The 16,651-nt window shown below is 36.6% G+C and overlaps 1 protein-coding gene across 1 annotated transcript; it reads left to right on the plus strand.

Annotated features, from left to right (window-relative positions):
- Positions 1-236: 236 nt before the first annotated feature.
- LOC142976555 (synaptic vesicle 2-related protein-like) lies at positions 237-10,643 on the plus strand. The gene is made up of 10 exons (XM_076119986.1): positions 237-510; positions 978-1,139; positions 1,733-1,895; positions 2,427-2,548; positions 4,463-4,698; positions 8,091-8,245; positions 8,522-8,666; positions 9,259-9,536; positions 9,933-10,060; positions 10,522-10,643. Exons 1-10 carry the CDS (start codon positions 399-401, stop codon positions 10,581-10,583), a joined length of 1,563 nt encoding a protein of 520 aa, XP_075976101.1. The 5' UTR covers positions 237-398; the 3' UTR covers positions 10,584-10,643.
- Positions 10,644-16,651: the final 6,008 nt, after the last annotated feature.

Here is a 16,651-nt window from a genome sequence, read left to right on the forward strand (position 1 = left end):
AACGATTGAAAGGGGTAGAGAATAGAGATGTACCATGCTTGTTCAAGTGTGGGTGATCTACAAAACTTCAAAGGTTAAAAAGAAATAATACTCTTTTTCTTAATTTCACTAGTTAATTTTCTAGTTACATTTTAACTATACCGTTTCAATAATATAACTGCGACAATTTGTACTGAAAATGTAAATAAAAGCGCTGTGTCTTTCTGACTTCCTTCATTCACTCAATATTGCGCCTCGTGAAGCAAGACTTTGTTTATTCACGTATTATATTAAAAATACAAATTTAAATAAGTAGAAATAACTTAAAGGAAAAAAAGCCCAAAAATACATTAAACATATGTTTTTTTTTAAACGGTTGAATGGAAAGCTTCCTCCCTTTTTAAGTCGGATTAAAAGGAATGGCTGTCGATATGGATTTGGATGGAAAATTTCAAGTGCAGACCATTAGTGTAAAAGATATGAATCCGGATAATAAAGAATATGAATACGAAGAGGCTTTGGATATAACAGGTACGTATTATATTCTTTCTATTAAAAACATATCAGACGTTAAAGAGTTGAGTCGGGAGCCTTGTATGCAGGGTTCGCGGCCGAGGGAGGAATACACCATTCAGAATTTCGATGATGAGTGCGCACTGCACACAGGCTTATGAAGTTGGCGGTGGCCTGTTTGATTCAGCTATTTTATTTTGGAAATCCACAGAATGGTTACGTGTATGTACGTAACCATTCTGTACGTGATATACGTACAGTGATAGTTCTAAGTAATAGAGGGCGAGAATAATGCAATTTACCGGGCACGCTACTAAATTCCGAGCTACTAGAAAAATATTGTACTTTACTCAACTCGGAAATCGAACCGACGGATACAATAACCGGTGCCACAGAGGCAGTCAAAGCAATCATACGTACATATTTAAAAACTTTCCCATATAGATAATTTCACATAAGATACAGTTTTATAATTTCTTCCTCAGGGACTGGTTGGTACAACCGCACATTGCTAATAGCTTTAGGCATTGGTCTTCTGGCCATGGGTATAGACGTGTTCGGCTTCTCCATCGTCGTCACCGGCTGTTCCTGTGACTTCCAGCTAGAGATCTGGCAGAAGAGTGCGCTGTTATCCATGCCTTTTGTTGGTAAGTCTCTTTTCTTTAAAGAACCAGCTAGATATAGGTGTCTCTTAAAAATACCCTGAATAATTTTCAAGTTCCTTGACCTATCTTACATGACTGCCAGTCTACAGAGGCGGGGCAAAGCTGTGGTGTGAACAAACGGAAAAATGTTAACCAACTGTATTAAACCACGGAGTGGAGATTTTGTGCACTATTTGTAAATATTTTACTGTTTCTCCGCACAGCTGCAACTTAGTTTTTGAAACTAAGAATCATTTCATAGCGTAATCTTTTGACGAAAAAACAAAAACAATAAACCAAAGTTAAGGTGTAAGATTAACTAAAATTTTATTGGAACATCAATATTTAGAACCACATAAATATAGATAGTAGTGGCCAACCTTAGTTCTGTTTAGTTTAGAGATAGATGAATGCTGTACCAGACCAAAACTAGCCTAAAATTTGTCATTATACCTATGATGAAAGATCTGACAATTGGATAATATCATTAAAAGAAACCTAATGAACCGTGTACTCATTTGTGATTTTATTATGAGTTCATACATACTATAATGCGAAAAGACTTTTTCCCCGACCTAATATACCAATGTTCGCAGGTCCAGTAATAATGTCAATACCCTGGGGCTACATCTCCGACACTCAAGGCAGGAGGAAGACCTTACTCATAGCGTTGTGGGGCAGCTTCTTATTCTCATTCATCAGCGTGTTCTCCGTCCACTGGATCATGCTGGCAGTGCTCAAAGTGTTCAGTTCCATGTTGTAAGTAAATAATATTGCATTTAATCCATTGCTGCCCCTCTGCTAGGCACTTTTCGTTTAATGACGAAGGAGTCAGACCTTTAGCATTAGCTACGTCTGCTAGTTGATTTATTTCATAATTTTCCTTAGTCGTTAGAACAAGTGATGATTGTTAATAACACAATCTCGAAAAGTGATTGCCATCGTTTTCTCTCGGCTCTTGCTGGCCCCATATTGTACCTAACAAAACGATATTTTAATTTCTTTTAGTTAACTAATGTGTTTACATTTACTCTTCTAATTTAGGTGCGTGTTAAGCTAAACGTTCTACCATGTAACGCTGTGCAGGTTTGGCACTATATAAAAACACAAAAAAATAAATAACATTAATAAACATGGATTTGACCATTTGGATCGATGTCATTCGTAGGATTATTAATATGTATATTAAAAATGTTTTTACACGTGCATCTAAAAGAAACAATTTATATTCACTTCTCTCAACGCAAACATTATAAATGACGTCTTTCATTAATCAAATTCTTATAACAGTTGCAGCGCTGTGCAATCAGGTGCATATGCGTTGCTCGGCGAGTCATGTACAAGGAAGGTCAGGGGCTTCTACATGCTCATCATGACCAGCGTTCTCATGCTTTACATGCTTTCTTATATTGGTAAGTTTGTATTTTGCTATGTATTATAGGTAATGTATGAATGTGAAGTTTGTAAGGATCGTACTAAGTGGCTTTCTTTGATCACAGAGATCTGCTCCTGTGGGAAAAAGTTGTGATTTTATGTATGTATCATGGATAACCTCCTGCCTACCAGGGTACCTTTTTTTGGAGTATGCTGTTGAAATTTTAGAATAACGTTGACAATAGGAAATGATATAAAGGAAAAATAGTTAAAAAATTCCTTCATGGGGAAAATCGGTCCCTATGTCCTTTATGTAGGACAAAGTGACTATATTACTATGTGATTTATGTAGGACATAGACTAGTTTTAAGGTAAAAAATGGGTTTTGGAAAGGAATATAACACAAATTAAACATGTTTTTAATAGTCAGAATTGTATGTCCGTCTCACAAAGTTGAAAATAAAACAAAAGGAAAACTTATTTCAAACAAAACTATCAGAATTAATCTTTTCTCATCTTCAACTATTCTTAATATCTTATTAGTCGTTAATTAGGAACATAATTAACGGATCAATCAAGTTTCATTAATACCTTTACCAATATACAACTCTATGTTTTGGTGGAAATCGAAAAAACTATTCTTGTTTGGCGTTAAACAAAAATATCCGCACATTTTTTTGCAAAATAAAGTGTTTTTTTTTTTATGACATCCACTCTTTCTACATCGCGACTGTTTTGCTCCATGAAAAAAATATGCAGCAGCTTTTGTACGGCTTTCTCTCTCCCTCTTGTGTTTAGACTCCATTACCTCGTACTCATCGTCATTATCATAGTCGTCATCTCTTCCTTCATGATCCGAAATAAGCTAAATCCAACTTATATTTGCTCAGCTGCATGACATTTCTCTTATGCGCACCCTTTTTAACCTGAACAATGTGATAATGCAGCCATTCATTTACCACGGCATGGTCAAAAAGCTATGGCATTGTCTGATATAGCCACAAATATGTTGAAATATGTACTTATGTACTTTATAAAGTACATCAGAAGTCTAAGTACTAAAACTTTTATTGTCTACATTAAATTTGTCCTCTGCAAAGGACATAAAACAAAAAATCATGGTGTATTGAATATTTTATAAAATTACATCAAACTACCAGTGCACATCATCATTTTATAGTCTTAATTAATTAATTATCGCATAAAATCCAATAAGAACGAACATTTCAGTAAGATTCAAATCGATTAACGTACCGCTGTGGGTACGCACCGACACACGTCCATCTTCCGTCGCCATTACGCAAAAAGGGAACCACACGGCAATTGACATTTACCTATATTTAGTAACCTAGATATTCGATAGATGTCACCATCTAAATCTTTTGGGACTACCAGTTTAAAAAGCGGCAAAATATTTTTTTGAAATTTGTTTGTAGTACAGATGTGGGCAGGAGGTTAAGCAATTGCTTACGCTGCTGAAAATGAATCGACAAATTAATGAAAACTTCGAGTGCTATTTTTCTACCACTATTTCTTTCTCTTTCTCGATACGATCGGCAGAATTACAAATGTTGTAAGTGACATTTACATAGAATTGCATTACAAAAGAATTAAGAAAATGCATAAGTGCTATAATTTAGCACGGTCTGTCATATTATGTTCATGTAGTCAATAGAATAATCATTATTTCGGTTTAACTACACAAAGATGTGAGATTTCTATCTTATTTTGTTTTCCTCAACAATGTTCTGAATTTGAATACTATATTTATTACATATCCGTACCGGTACGTAGAAAAAAATAGGTAGAATGATTGAAAGAGGATCCAGATGTGATAGCAGCTAAAACAAAGATTTAAAAAATACTCAAGTTTCTCTGTGTATAGTTTTCATCGTAAATTTTTCGTAACCGATCAAATACTATAATAACCATTATTTGCCTTCCCGTTCCAGTACCAGGCTACTTCATACTCCAGCTAGCCTTCGATTACAACCTTGGTCTCATCACCTTCACCCCCTGGAGACTACTGACCATGGTCATGGCAACCCCATTGCTTATCAGTGCTGTTGTCTTACACTTCTGTTACGAGAGTCCCAAGTTCCTGATCGCAGCGGGCCGAGAGAAAGAAGCGTTGGAAAATTTGAACAGGATTTGGGTTCGGAATGGGGGAGAAGATGGAAAATATCCGGTCAGTGCACGTTTAAATGGAATTTTATTATTCCTAGTTCGCGGATAGTATAATAATGTCATTATTTAATATAGTATTTATTATGTATTAATAAAATACGAGCATTACGTGTTTGATATATTTATTGACAGAGAATGCCAAATCGTTATATGATTAATATATGGCATCTACCATAGAGTAGAAGGAGTTTAGGTGGAGTTTAGGTTCACCACATTTCTCCCCTCCTAACCTCTTAGCTGTTCTGCTGAATATAAGATGCAGCCAACACCTGGTTGAGGTGTCGGCGCCAGACATCGCCGTTGTCGGTGCGGATCTCATAATGAAGTCGGCCTAGACGTCTTGTGATAGTACCAAACTGCCAATGGTGCTTAGCACTCGTGTAGTCACGGGCCTGTACTCGTTCGCCGACTTCCAACTGTCTGACCTTGATCTCTTGATGTTTTGATGTAGTTTTTTTATGGGTGTTTCTAAACATGCAGTGTAATGCTGTTCGAACTTCTCTTCCAAACATTAACTGATAAGGTGTCTGACCATTCAAGTTTGGTGTCCGTCTGAGGCGAGTTTTTACCATGACAAGTTTCTCTTGAAGATTACCCCTTTCTCCCTCTAAGCTTCGTAAGATTCTCTTGACTGTTTGTACGTATCGTTCAGCTTGTCCATTGGTTGCAGGGTGGTATGGAGCAGAGGTTTTGTGCGAAATCATACAGTCTTTTAGAAATTTTTCGAACTCTCCCGATACGAATTGTCGGCCATTGTCTGAGACAAGGAGTAGAGGTGTTCCATAGGTGCAAAATAGTTCTTTCAATTTTTGGATGCACCAAGAGCTTGTCGTTGATTTAGTAGGTATAATCTCTGTCCATTTCGAAAATGCGTCTACAACTATTAAAAGATAGTATCCGTAAACAGGTCCGGCAAAATCAATATGAAGCCTTTGCCAGGGGCCCTTTGGGTGTTCCCAGTGGTGTAGTGGTGCTTTCTCTGGTTCATTTTGTTGTAATCTACATGTTCTACAGGACTTAACTTTTGTTTCGATATCATTGTCAATTCCTTTCCAGTATACAAAACTGCGGGCCAGTAGCTTCATTTTTACAATGCCCGGGTGACCGAGGTGTAGTTCGTCCAGCACTCGTTCGCGTAATGTTTTTGGGATTAAGACTCGCGTTCCTCTTAGTATACATCCATCTTGTAAAGTAAATTCATTATCATTGTAACCGAGCGTTTTAAGTGATCGGCCAGTTTGTAATGCGAGTACTAATGGTGTATAATCGGAATCAATACTTGTCTCTTTCGCTATGATATTTGGGTTGACATCAATGGTATGTATTTGTTGAAGTTGAAAGCTGTAATTCTGGTCCATTTTGTTTGCCTTTGTGTTTTCTACTGGGAACCTGGATAGGTAATCTGCATTTGAGTTGTTAGGCGAAGTTCTGTATTCAATGTTGTAGTCAAATCCAGATAAGAAATGAGCGTAGTGGAATAATCGCATTGTACTCATTGCTGGTAACGTTTGATGTGGGTGGAAAATTATTGTCAGTGGTTTATGGTCTGTCACTAGGATAAATTTTCTACCGTAACAATAATAAAAGAACTTCTTCAATCCCCAGTATATGGCAGTAGCTTCTTTGTCAATTTGGCTGTACTTCTTCTCGCTATCCGATAGTGTTCTGGAAGCGAATGCTATCGGTCTTTCTGTTCCATCTGGGAGTCTATGTGATAGTACTGCTCCGATTCCCAGTGGAGATGCGTCTGTTGCAAGAACCAAGGGCCTCTTGGGATCAAAATGTATAAGTACTCTTTCGCTTAGAATTTCTTTTTTAATGTGTATAAAGCTCTGTTCGCATTCTGTAGACCATCGAAAACTAGATTCTTTCTTGAGTAAGTTGTTCAGTGGATTCGTGATCGATGATAGGTTGGGTATAAATTTGTTGTAAAAATTTGCCATTCCAAGAAATGTCCTCAATTCTGCGGTGTTGACTGGGCGTTCTGTTTTAATTATTGCGTTAATCTTTTCTCTGTTTTTGTGTAGACCTTCTTTGTCGATAGTGTGTCCCAAATAGTCGATGCTTGTTTTGAAAAAGTGGCACTTATTTTTGTTTACTCGTAGGTTACTTTCTTTTAGTTTGTCTAACACGAGCTTAAGTCTCTGTAGTAATTGTTCTTTGTTGATGCCTTGAATGATGATGTCATCAAAGAAACATTTTACACCTTCGAGATCTTGAAGGAGTTTATCCATAAATTTCTGCCAAAGGCTCGGCGCGACCTTAACGCCGAACATTAGGCGGTTCACCTTAAAAGTGCCTCGATATAAATTTATGTTGTAGAACCCATTTGCTAGGTTTTGGGTCTAAGTAGTCGTCAAGTGTTTCAGTAATTTCGTTAAATGTCTTATTCAATGGTTCGTCTGGTGCTATTAAATCACATAATTTTTCATGGAGTTCTGGTGATAATGTAGACAGAAGAATATTTGTCTTCATGTGGGGCTCAGTAATTTCATTAAGTCTAAAGTACACTTCCAGACGTTTTTTAAAGTTATTGAACGTTTCTGATTCATGTAAAGGATTAAATTGTATTTTTGGTATAATCTTATGGTATTGGTATATTCTATGTTGGTCTTCCTGTCGCTGACCTTGAATAATGGTTTTTTTTGTTAAAAGTTTTGATACTAAAATAGTGTGAAGTTCTTCGAATTCGTAGCCGTAATTTTGTTCGTGTAAATACGCTGTTTCATCGTTATCATCTATGGTTTTGTTTTCTATCTTCTCTTGTAACTCTCGCAGTGCTGTTATGGTGTCCTTCAAGGCTGCGGAGCGAGCGGTGATGTCCTCGTCAGACATCGTCGCCCTCTGCTCGATGTAGGTATCGAGTCTGGTGAGCATCCCACGTAGGGTGCTCCGTTTTTTACGTAGCTTTTCCATTTAGGTTCAGTTTTTCCTCGTCGCCAATATTATGTATTAATAAAATACGAGCATTACGTGTTTGATATATTTATTGACAGAGAATGCCAAATCGTTATATGATTAATATATGGCATCTACCATAGAGTAGAAGGAGTTTAGGTGGAGTTTAGGTTCACCACAGTATTAAAAGGAGAAAGTCTGTTTGATACACTGTTATGGTTAAACTGCTTAAAAATTCTGATGAATGTTAGTACTTTGGTCTCTCCCTACCCTTGGAGAATGGTGTAATTTTCTGTATGTATGTAGTAAGGAGATGGCAAAATACCGGGTCAAGAAAAAAGTACAGTTAACAAATTTTCTTATAATACACATTTTAAAATGGATTAAGGTTTGAAAGATCATAAATGTTTTAGAACCGCTATAATTATGTTCCTAACGATTATGATGAATTAAATCCTATCAGGAACATTAATGATGAAGCAAACTGTATTTTAGGTGAGCCGAGTAATTCTAAAAGACAATTCAAAAGCCCAAGATGAAGGCCTTCCTATATTGAAGTCACTGTGGCTGCAGACCATGCCGTTGTTCAAACCACCACTACTCTTGAAGACCATACAATTGTTCTTTTTAACTTTTGTGATATATAGCATGTAAGTCCATCTTTTAATAATAAAACCGTTGCTCTTTCTACTTGACAAGGATCTCTTCTCATGGGATGAGGAGTAAAACCTTGAGTCTTAAGTCTTGAGATTTCATTACGATTTGATTTAGATTTTTGATTTGACCATTGACCATTTATAAGAAAAGCGAATGCGAGGATTTATAAGTAGCTATAACTTTCGCCTTTTTTAAATTAGTTTTTTGTCCGAAATGTATTTGTAAATTTGGGAAAACTTTAGTAATGAATGGATTTTGCTTTTTTTTAGTAACAGCTGCTGGGTTATGTGGATGCCGTCTATAGTAGAAGCGTTTGATACAGGCATCAACTCTAACGATACTGAAGGATCTACGAGCCTCTGCAGTATTATATCCAGCATATCAGCTAAGAATACGACGGGTGTTAATGATGCAGTAAGTTGATAAATACTGAATAGACTTAACCTTAACCCATCATCATCATTATGTGCAGCACTAATTTGCAGGTCACTGCTGCAGGTTAAAAGTTTCTCTCTTATCTACTAGTAGTACCTACAATCCTTATTGTGGACAAGGTTTTATGACAAATACTACTTTAATGTATAATAAAATACGGGAATTAACGCGAACACGCATTTTACCTTAAAATGCTTAATGTTTCGGCACAGGTTGCACTCGCCGTGGTCGCAGGCTGACTGACCTACGACCACGGCGAGTGCAACCCTTGGTTTAGCTTCTTGAAAATTGACTTCCAATGTTTTGAAGTAAAAGTATAAAATCTGATATTACATGAATGACGAGCTAAACCGCGATCAACTGCGTATAAAGTTTCATTTCCTAAATCAGCTGCTTTAAAGGGGCAATTTCTAAAGAAAAATAGCCTCTTTCCATGCCTAGGATTTATTAACTTGGGGGAGATTTCCGGTCTTCTAGACTATAATACAACACAATGACGTTTATCACTTGCACAAACAGAATAGAATAGAATAAACAAAATCATTAATAATATTATGTCAATATATTTCAGGAGACCTGTTCATCATCCATCCAATCCTTAACCCTGCTCTCTGGCATCATCCACGGAGTCATCTTCGCTGGCATCACCTTGGCCGTCTCCAAGCTGGCGTCAAGGAAGAAGACCTTACTGATCATGTGTCTCCTGGTGCCATTGCTGTCCAGCCTCGGAGCCGTCTTCAATCAGAACCATGTGGCCAGTATCGTGCTGTTTGTGGGAATGATGATGACGAATTTGTGCATGGGGGTGCTCTTTGTGTATTATGTGGAGATGTTTCCGACTTCTTATAGGTAAAATACTTTTTATTTGAATAAGCATAATATTACTTTTGACTGTGGTACTATAAAAAAATCTTTAACCCAATACTGTCCTATTGTTTGGCAAGTGTCTATATGAGGGAAAAGTAAGTCCTTCAGTTCATTATGCTGGCTAAATGCTGATTTACATGCGATCAAGGACTGTTTAAAGAACTCTCAGGCATACAAAGTTATCTTCAACGTTTTAACAAGCGAAAATAACTTGTGTTAAACTTAGATATTTTTGCCACCGATTTTAATGCTTGTCCTGAAAAATCTAAACTATTATCTACTATAATTATTCACCACAATCCACCCCTAACAGTCCACCCCTAAACAGCTGAAGCATTCTTTGAGCCAATAATTAAAATATGGATGGACTGATTTCAGGGGCATGGCATCATGTTTGGGCGTGATGGTGGCTCGGCTCAGCGGTATCGGCGGCGTGAACCTGCTCGGCTCCTACGTGATGTCTCATTGTACCTTCACCTTCTTTGCTTCCAGTATTATACTGCTAGGTATGAAAATACAACTCATTTTATGATAAATTGTGCGACATTGATGCACTAAATGATATTGTCTTGGCCGATATACGGCTACGGCGGCTAGGTTAGGTAAAAACATGTGGCTGATATTACTGCAGGACTTAGTTTATAGTGTCCAAGTCTGTGCACAATACAAAGGTATTCTCGCTATTTCCTCTCTCTCACAGCCCGGTGGGACGGTTAGACCGACACGACCAGTGGATTTTTGGCTGATTGTTAAACCGATTTTAATAAATTTGGCGCAGACACTGATCGAACCCATGATTAATGATAGACTATACTGATTTAATTTTAAACCTATCTTAAGGATGGGGTGATCTTTTATATCACTTTTTCCACATCACATGCAACATTGCCAAAGTAATTGTAAATGTAATTTACAAAATTGTAATTTTCTGGGTTTTATAAATACAGATTATTATTTTTTGTTGCAGCTGGTATTATCGTGGCTTGGTACTTTCTACCTCCAGACGGAGTTAACAAAAATGTGAAATAAACGAACAAAATTTGTATCTTTTTATTTTTACCCCCTTTTCTACATTAGCTTTAATTTCAAATTTATTTGGAGCGCCTGTTGTCTAGTCATGGCTTTTACAAATGTTGATTTTACATATTGTCTCATCTCTATTTAGGCGTTTTAATTTAATTCTGTTAATACTATCTAAATTTAGAAGTAACTCAATCACAGAGGGACAGTAATGGGTTAAAAAATATATAATTTAGTCTGTATGAATAGCACCACGTGCAATATAAGTAGATTAATCTTTCATTGGCAATTACTAGATGGCGTAAAGTGTCTTCACCCGAAGAATGTTTGTTTAAGTTGAAACTTCTGTAAAACAGATTCTTGGCGAAATCAATGCTCAATAGCCTCGATCGACTCAAATAAATCATATTTTATTCGCCTTTATCGCAAATTATAACAATGAACAATTTATTCAGCTGTAAGTTAACATTAATTGTTAATTTAATAGCACCTTATTATAACTCCCGCACTAAGAATTGCTTACGTCGCGGGAACTTTTACAAACATTCAAACACCGGACACAAAGTACAACCAGACCCAAAACTATTTGTAGATCGCACAAATATATATCCATGTGGAAATCGAACCCACAATCTCTTGACACAGAGTCGTGGCAATCACCTTAACCACCGCGGCACGACGGCCGTTTATTGCCGTTAAATGAAATGCCCCTTAGGTCGATACTTCATTCATATATAATCTTATTGTAAAAAATATTATTATTAGTTTAAAACGTTTGCGTAGTGTTAGAAAGAGGCCATCGTTATTGTTTCTCAAACGACTAATAACAGTTCTTGTAAAATCCGCTAGGGGCGCTGATCATACTTTTCGATAGCTTCTCTGTGTTCGATAGTCTATGTAGTAGAGAATCGCGCTACTGAGTAACGACATTTTATGATATTTATTTAAAGATTTCATTACATACTTAATATTAAACAAATATCTAATGCAAGACAAAGATAAAAAAAAGCTATGTTGTAAAAACGTTGCATAAATAAACAAGTAGTCAGGACAATGTTAAGACAGTGAATTAAAAACATAGGTTCAAGATTAAAATTGTTACTAGAGATAAGATTCACGTGAAGAGGACGCTTAAGAAAAATACACTCTCATAGCCCAGTGGGACGGATAACCGAAATGAGTGAGAAGTTAGCCTCAAGACCCGTCGGTCCATCGGCTTTCCATGCTCTCCAATGTACGGAGGTCTTCAACCCCTAATTTCTTGATCACTGAGAGGCTCTTAGCACCATTTACAGTTGTATGAATGCTGTCTTTTTTGTTAGATACTAAAATATAACATACCAAAATTTCACGTGTTTCCTTTGATTTATGGCAAAATTACAAACTTTAGAGCCCATAAAACGATCTATTGAAAACTTGTATTTTTGCACTTGTACTTATACGTAGGACCCGTAGATACGTTAGTCACGAATGCCTACCCTATGAAGCCAGGAATTGGAATTAAATTGACTACCGAAAACCGACCTGCCATCGAGAAATTTTGTATGAAAATCTGATCAGCGCCTCTGACGGGTGTCGTAGGGAACATTTTGGCAGTACATTCTAAATGTCAAAATTTCGATACTCTACCGATACCGCGCTAAAACGTCCAGTAATCAAAAGTTAAACGTATAATAACGAGGGGTTAAATTCCCGTAATATTACACACATTTCTTGAATTTCAATATTCTTCTGGAAACATGTCTTATTGTTTATAGTTTTCGTTATTTGTTATGTCAATGCCCTGTTGTTGACCATAGTACTATGTATAACAAAACAGCTAAAATAACATAACATACTTATTTTTCAACGTAATTATGTAATATTTTCTATACATTAATTAACATGAGAAAAGATAGAATTCTCTCATAGTTCTTTACAGTTATTTGAACACGGGAACAACAAATAAGCCTTCTTAAAATACAAAGAGCTTGAAACATTTTAGTTTTAGAGATCAGACACACTGATTCAACTGGAATTCGTATGTACATACTAGTTTATCGACTCGAAACAATTGAACAGTTCAGATTCAAATTGATTCTCACTATTCAGTCATTGCTGCTTTGATGTAACGTGTTAATCACTTTAATCTAGGGAGAAAACAATGTTATACCCAAGTTATTAGCTATCAGGGTTGTATGTCCACGTCAAAGGCCTTTCGGGCGGCCTGAACAACTTAGACACTAGGTTGACCACTAACCATACGATAAGAAGGAGAAGAAGGGGTGTATGAAATATAATAAATAATAATATACATTTATTTCAGACCATGTCCATACAAAATACAATTACATTGAGAAGTAATAGAAAACTTAACCTAGGTCATTACAAAAACTATCTTATTAACACACGCATGAATGCTTTCATTACATCTGAATCATATTTTTCAGCAATACCAACGTTTTGCATATTGCTTACATTTATGTACCGAGCACGTTACTAAAACTCCGGGCCTATTAAAAACATCCCAATTGAAATTAAAAAACTACACCAATATTTTGCCAGCATATTTTGATTCTGAAACCCTGTTTGCTTGCTTGTCGTATGGTTATTGGTCAACCTAGTGTCATAGTTGCTAAGCCGCCCGAGAGGCTTTTGACATGTGATCAGGCCGTATACCTAATCCACAAGCTAAATATAATTGTACAAACTTTTACTAATTATGTTTGTACAAAACTTTTTATCTTAATGATTTGCTTGCCATTTACTTTCAGTAAGCTACGTTTATTCACCTTATTTTTGACTTATGATATCTGTTAAATACAAAGTAAATAGGAATTTTACCATTCTATATTAAGGAATGGCGTGGTTTATTGTTTTATGTTACTATGTTTGTTATACTCCGAATCGACTGCTACTGTGGCGATTATGTAGTGAATGCCGCAAAAAAGCGCCCGTTCCGCAGGCTCGTACCTGAATCGGGTCAAATCGTTCTTCCCAAAAGGGTTCTCCAAAATAATAAGAGAGAGCACGTAAGGCCTTCGGTCCTGCATCTAACTGGTCCGACTGGCCAGTCAAGTGGGAAGGTATCCGTCACAATGACTATCAATGTGAGGGAAGAGCATTTAGGGAGAGCATTTGTGTATTGTGCATACACTGCGACTTCTTTGTTTAATAATAATAATAAATATTATTGGACAACTCCCACACGGTCATTTGATTCCAAACTAAGCAGAGCTTATATATACTATGGTCACCAAATTACTGATAAACATACTTATATAGATACATTAACAACCATGCTCAGAACAAATACTCGTGCTCATCACACAAAGATTTGTCCCAGGTGGGATTCGAACCCACCACACGCAGCGCTTCGGTTATTGCGACGAAGACGACTACTTAAACCACTGCGCCAAACGTGCAGTTAATGACTTATGAATAAAAATCTTGCACGGTTAACATAATAGAGGGAAGTAGTGCGACATCGCCGGACTTCGGTCGACCTGTTACACTTCCCTCGTTGGTTTAAATGAAACTAGCTGCCAAAGCCAAATGTCGGTTAGGAGGATATAACAAGAGATAGCTTACCTCCACGTGCAAGTAGTTACATAATATAATATTATGTCAATACGGCTGGCCAGCTATTCTTGTGTCGTCGGAACATCGGCGAGACAATGATATAAAAACAAAGATGTTTTCATTGAACCTTTACACAAATTGTTGGATAAGATATTAAACAGAATCAGACGAGAGACGTTTAGAGGAATTTATCTTAACGTAATAAAAGAAAGACAAAGACTCCTCTACCGGCTACCGTAGGAGCCGTCAGCACGGCATTACCCAATCAATTAATGGAGATAATATAACTTTTTTACGGAAAAATAAATCTAGCATTGGACTTCTTTCTTTCTGTCTTCTGTTTTTCTTCTGTCTGTGTTCTGTCTGTCTGTTTCACTTAGTGTGTGATAAAACCACAGCGCACCTGTGTGTATCTTTAAAGTCTGATTGACTGATCGACTGCAACAGCACCAGTGGCCAAACGCTATACCATTATTAGCATGAAATGTTTTAGTAGCTTTGCCACATAAATAATATTAGAGTTTAGTAGGGTCCAAGTAAGAAGATCTTCAGTAAGAGATTTAGGTCTTTATGTTGATTCAACGTTGAGCTGGAGAGTCCAAATAGCCAATGTTTGTAGCAGAGTGACTAGCACACTGCGGGCTTTATATCGCCTCAAGAACTTTCTGCCATCCAGGACCAAAGCCATGCTTGTGCAGACCTTAATATTCCCTCTGATCGACTATGGTGATGTGTGTTACTTTGACCTGAATGCAGATCTCCTCAACAAACTTGACCGTCTTCTTAACAACTGCATTCGATTTATCTTCAATCTTCGCAAGTATGATCATGTATCTACTTATCGCTCTCAACTTAGGTGGCTACCAATTCGTGAGCGCCGTAATTTACGTGCGCTCACGACTCTGTTCTCTTTTCTTACTTCCCCTACCCCCCCAGCCTACCTAACTCCCTACTTTCAATACTTGTGTGATAACCACAATCGTAATCTCCGCTCTTCAAGCAATCTTATTCTTCTCTGCCCCTCCCACACTTCTGGGTTTGTCAATTCTTCGTTCCCTGTCCAATCAGTCCTGTTATGGAATGCGCTCCCTCTTGAAATCAGGATGTCCACTAACCGTCTTACGTTCAAGAGCAAGGTAAAAGATCTATTGCTGAACAAAGTTGCTGAATCGTCACAATTTGCTTAGTTTATATGTATTCATATATTTACGTATTTTTGTATATTTATTGTATGTTATTTTCATTTATGTAATTAATATGTATGTATATGTATTATTTTGTATATATTTAATTATATGTTAGTATATATTTAATATAATTATTAATTTACACTCATGTTGTATACATCTATTATTATTTATTTACACACTTTTCTCATCTCACTCTCCTTCCTCTTTTTAAACACCTTCACAACAATCTCTGCATCACCCTAAGGTAGACTGGCAGAAAATGCTCCTGGCATTAAGTCCGCCTTTATACAGCTCTGTATACAAAGTTTAAATAAATAAATAATAGTCGTAGACCTTGTTAGGTAGTTGGTATTATTATAGATATAGTCTATATTGTGGGAAAGAACATAATTAAAAAGTAAAGCGGACTGATCAGCTATACCATATGCTAGTAAATAAGGAAAAAATGAAGGAGAAATTTTGCCACATTTGCCATATTTTGCTTAAATAATGGGTCTTATAAAAACAAACATTAGGTTGCAGACGTATTTTTCATTCACATACAAAATGCTATCATAATCCACTGTTGTTCAAGAGCTCAGTGCAATATCTAGTGTAATTCAGTAACCGTTCCACACGCGTTGTTTGCATTACTTTGCATTGTTATCGCGTTATTTTACGATCTTCTGTATATGACCGATGGCAGGAAATGGAGATTTTATTCGACATTAGCTTCTGAGATAAATTAATATTTGTTGTGCTTATTATGTTTTCTTATGTTCAGATAAGACAAATAAAAATTGCCCTTTCCCAGCAGTGGAACTATAATGCGTTTTTTTGTTCTGACTGTGACTGAAAATCTTGCATAACTGAGATTTTTTTATAATCCTTTTTAAGGGATGCAAAGTCCATTCAGTAAGCTGGTCCCTAGCCCAAAGCTCTTTAACATAATATAAATAGCAGCCTTCGGGTAGATTTTGACTGATAACCTCTTATAAATAAATGTACCTATTTGCCCGTCCAAAAATATTTGTAGAAATTAAACATTATGGCTATGGGGTATAACTGCAATCATTTTGCAGCGGTGTCTTAAACGATCGACGTGGCAGCAAATTTTAAGGTCCACTGTTACGTCATTTATAGGATACAGGATTAACGGGTACACACATTTTACCTTGGAATACTTCACCCTTTGGTGCATGTTGCACTGGTTGTGGTTGCAGGCTGACTTCTGCGTTGGTGAGCTTGTGTTAAATTAAAAGTTATGATTTTTAAGTTCCACGTTCATAACGGCGTACCCATGTTGGTGAAATAACGAGTCTGTCGAGTTATTCATTTCACTTCAAA

Source organism: Anticarsia gemmatalis, chromosome 11, assembly GCF_050436995.1.
Source record: "Anticarsia gemmatalis isolate Benzon Research Colony breed Stoneville strain chromosome 11, ilAntGemm2 primary, whole genome shotgun sequence".
NCBI classification, from domain to species: Eukaryota; Metazoa; Arthropoda; class Insecta; order Lepidoptera; family Erebidae; genus Anticarsia; species Anticarsia gemmatalis.

What these genes read in the sequence shown, in the direction of transcription:
- LOC142976555 (XM_076119986.1), top strand. Translation starts at nt 399, where the DNA reads ATGGCTGTCGATATGGATTTGGATGGAAAATTTCAAGTGCAGACCATT. An exon ending in ACTTTTGTGATATATAGCAT is followed by an intron (nt 8,246 to 8,521) that starts GTAAGTCCATCT and finishes GCTTTTTTTTAG; the next exon opens with TAACAGCTGCTGGGTTATGT. An exon ending in TTCCAGTATTATACTGCTAG is followed by an intron (nt 10,061 to 10,521) that starts GTATGAAAATAC and finishes TTTTTGTTGCAG; the next exon opens with CTGGTATTATCGTGGCTTGG.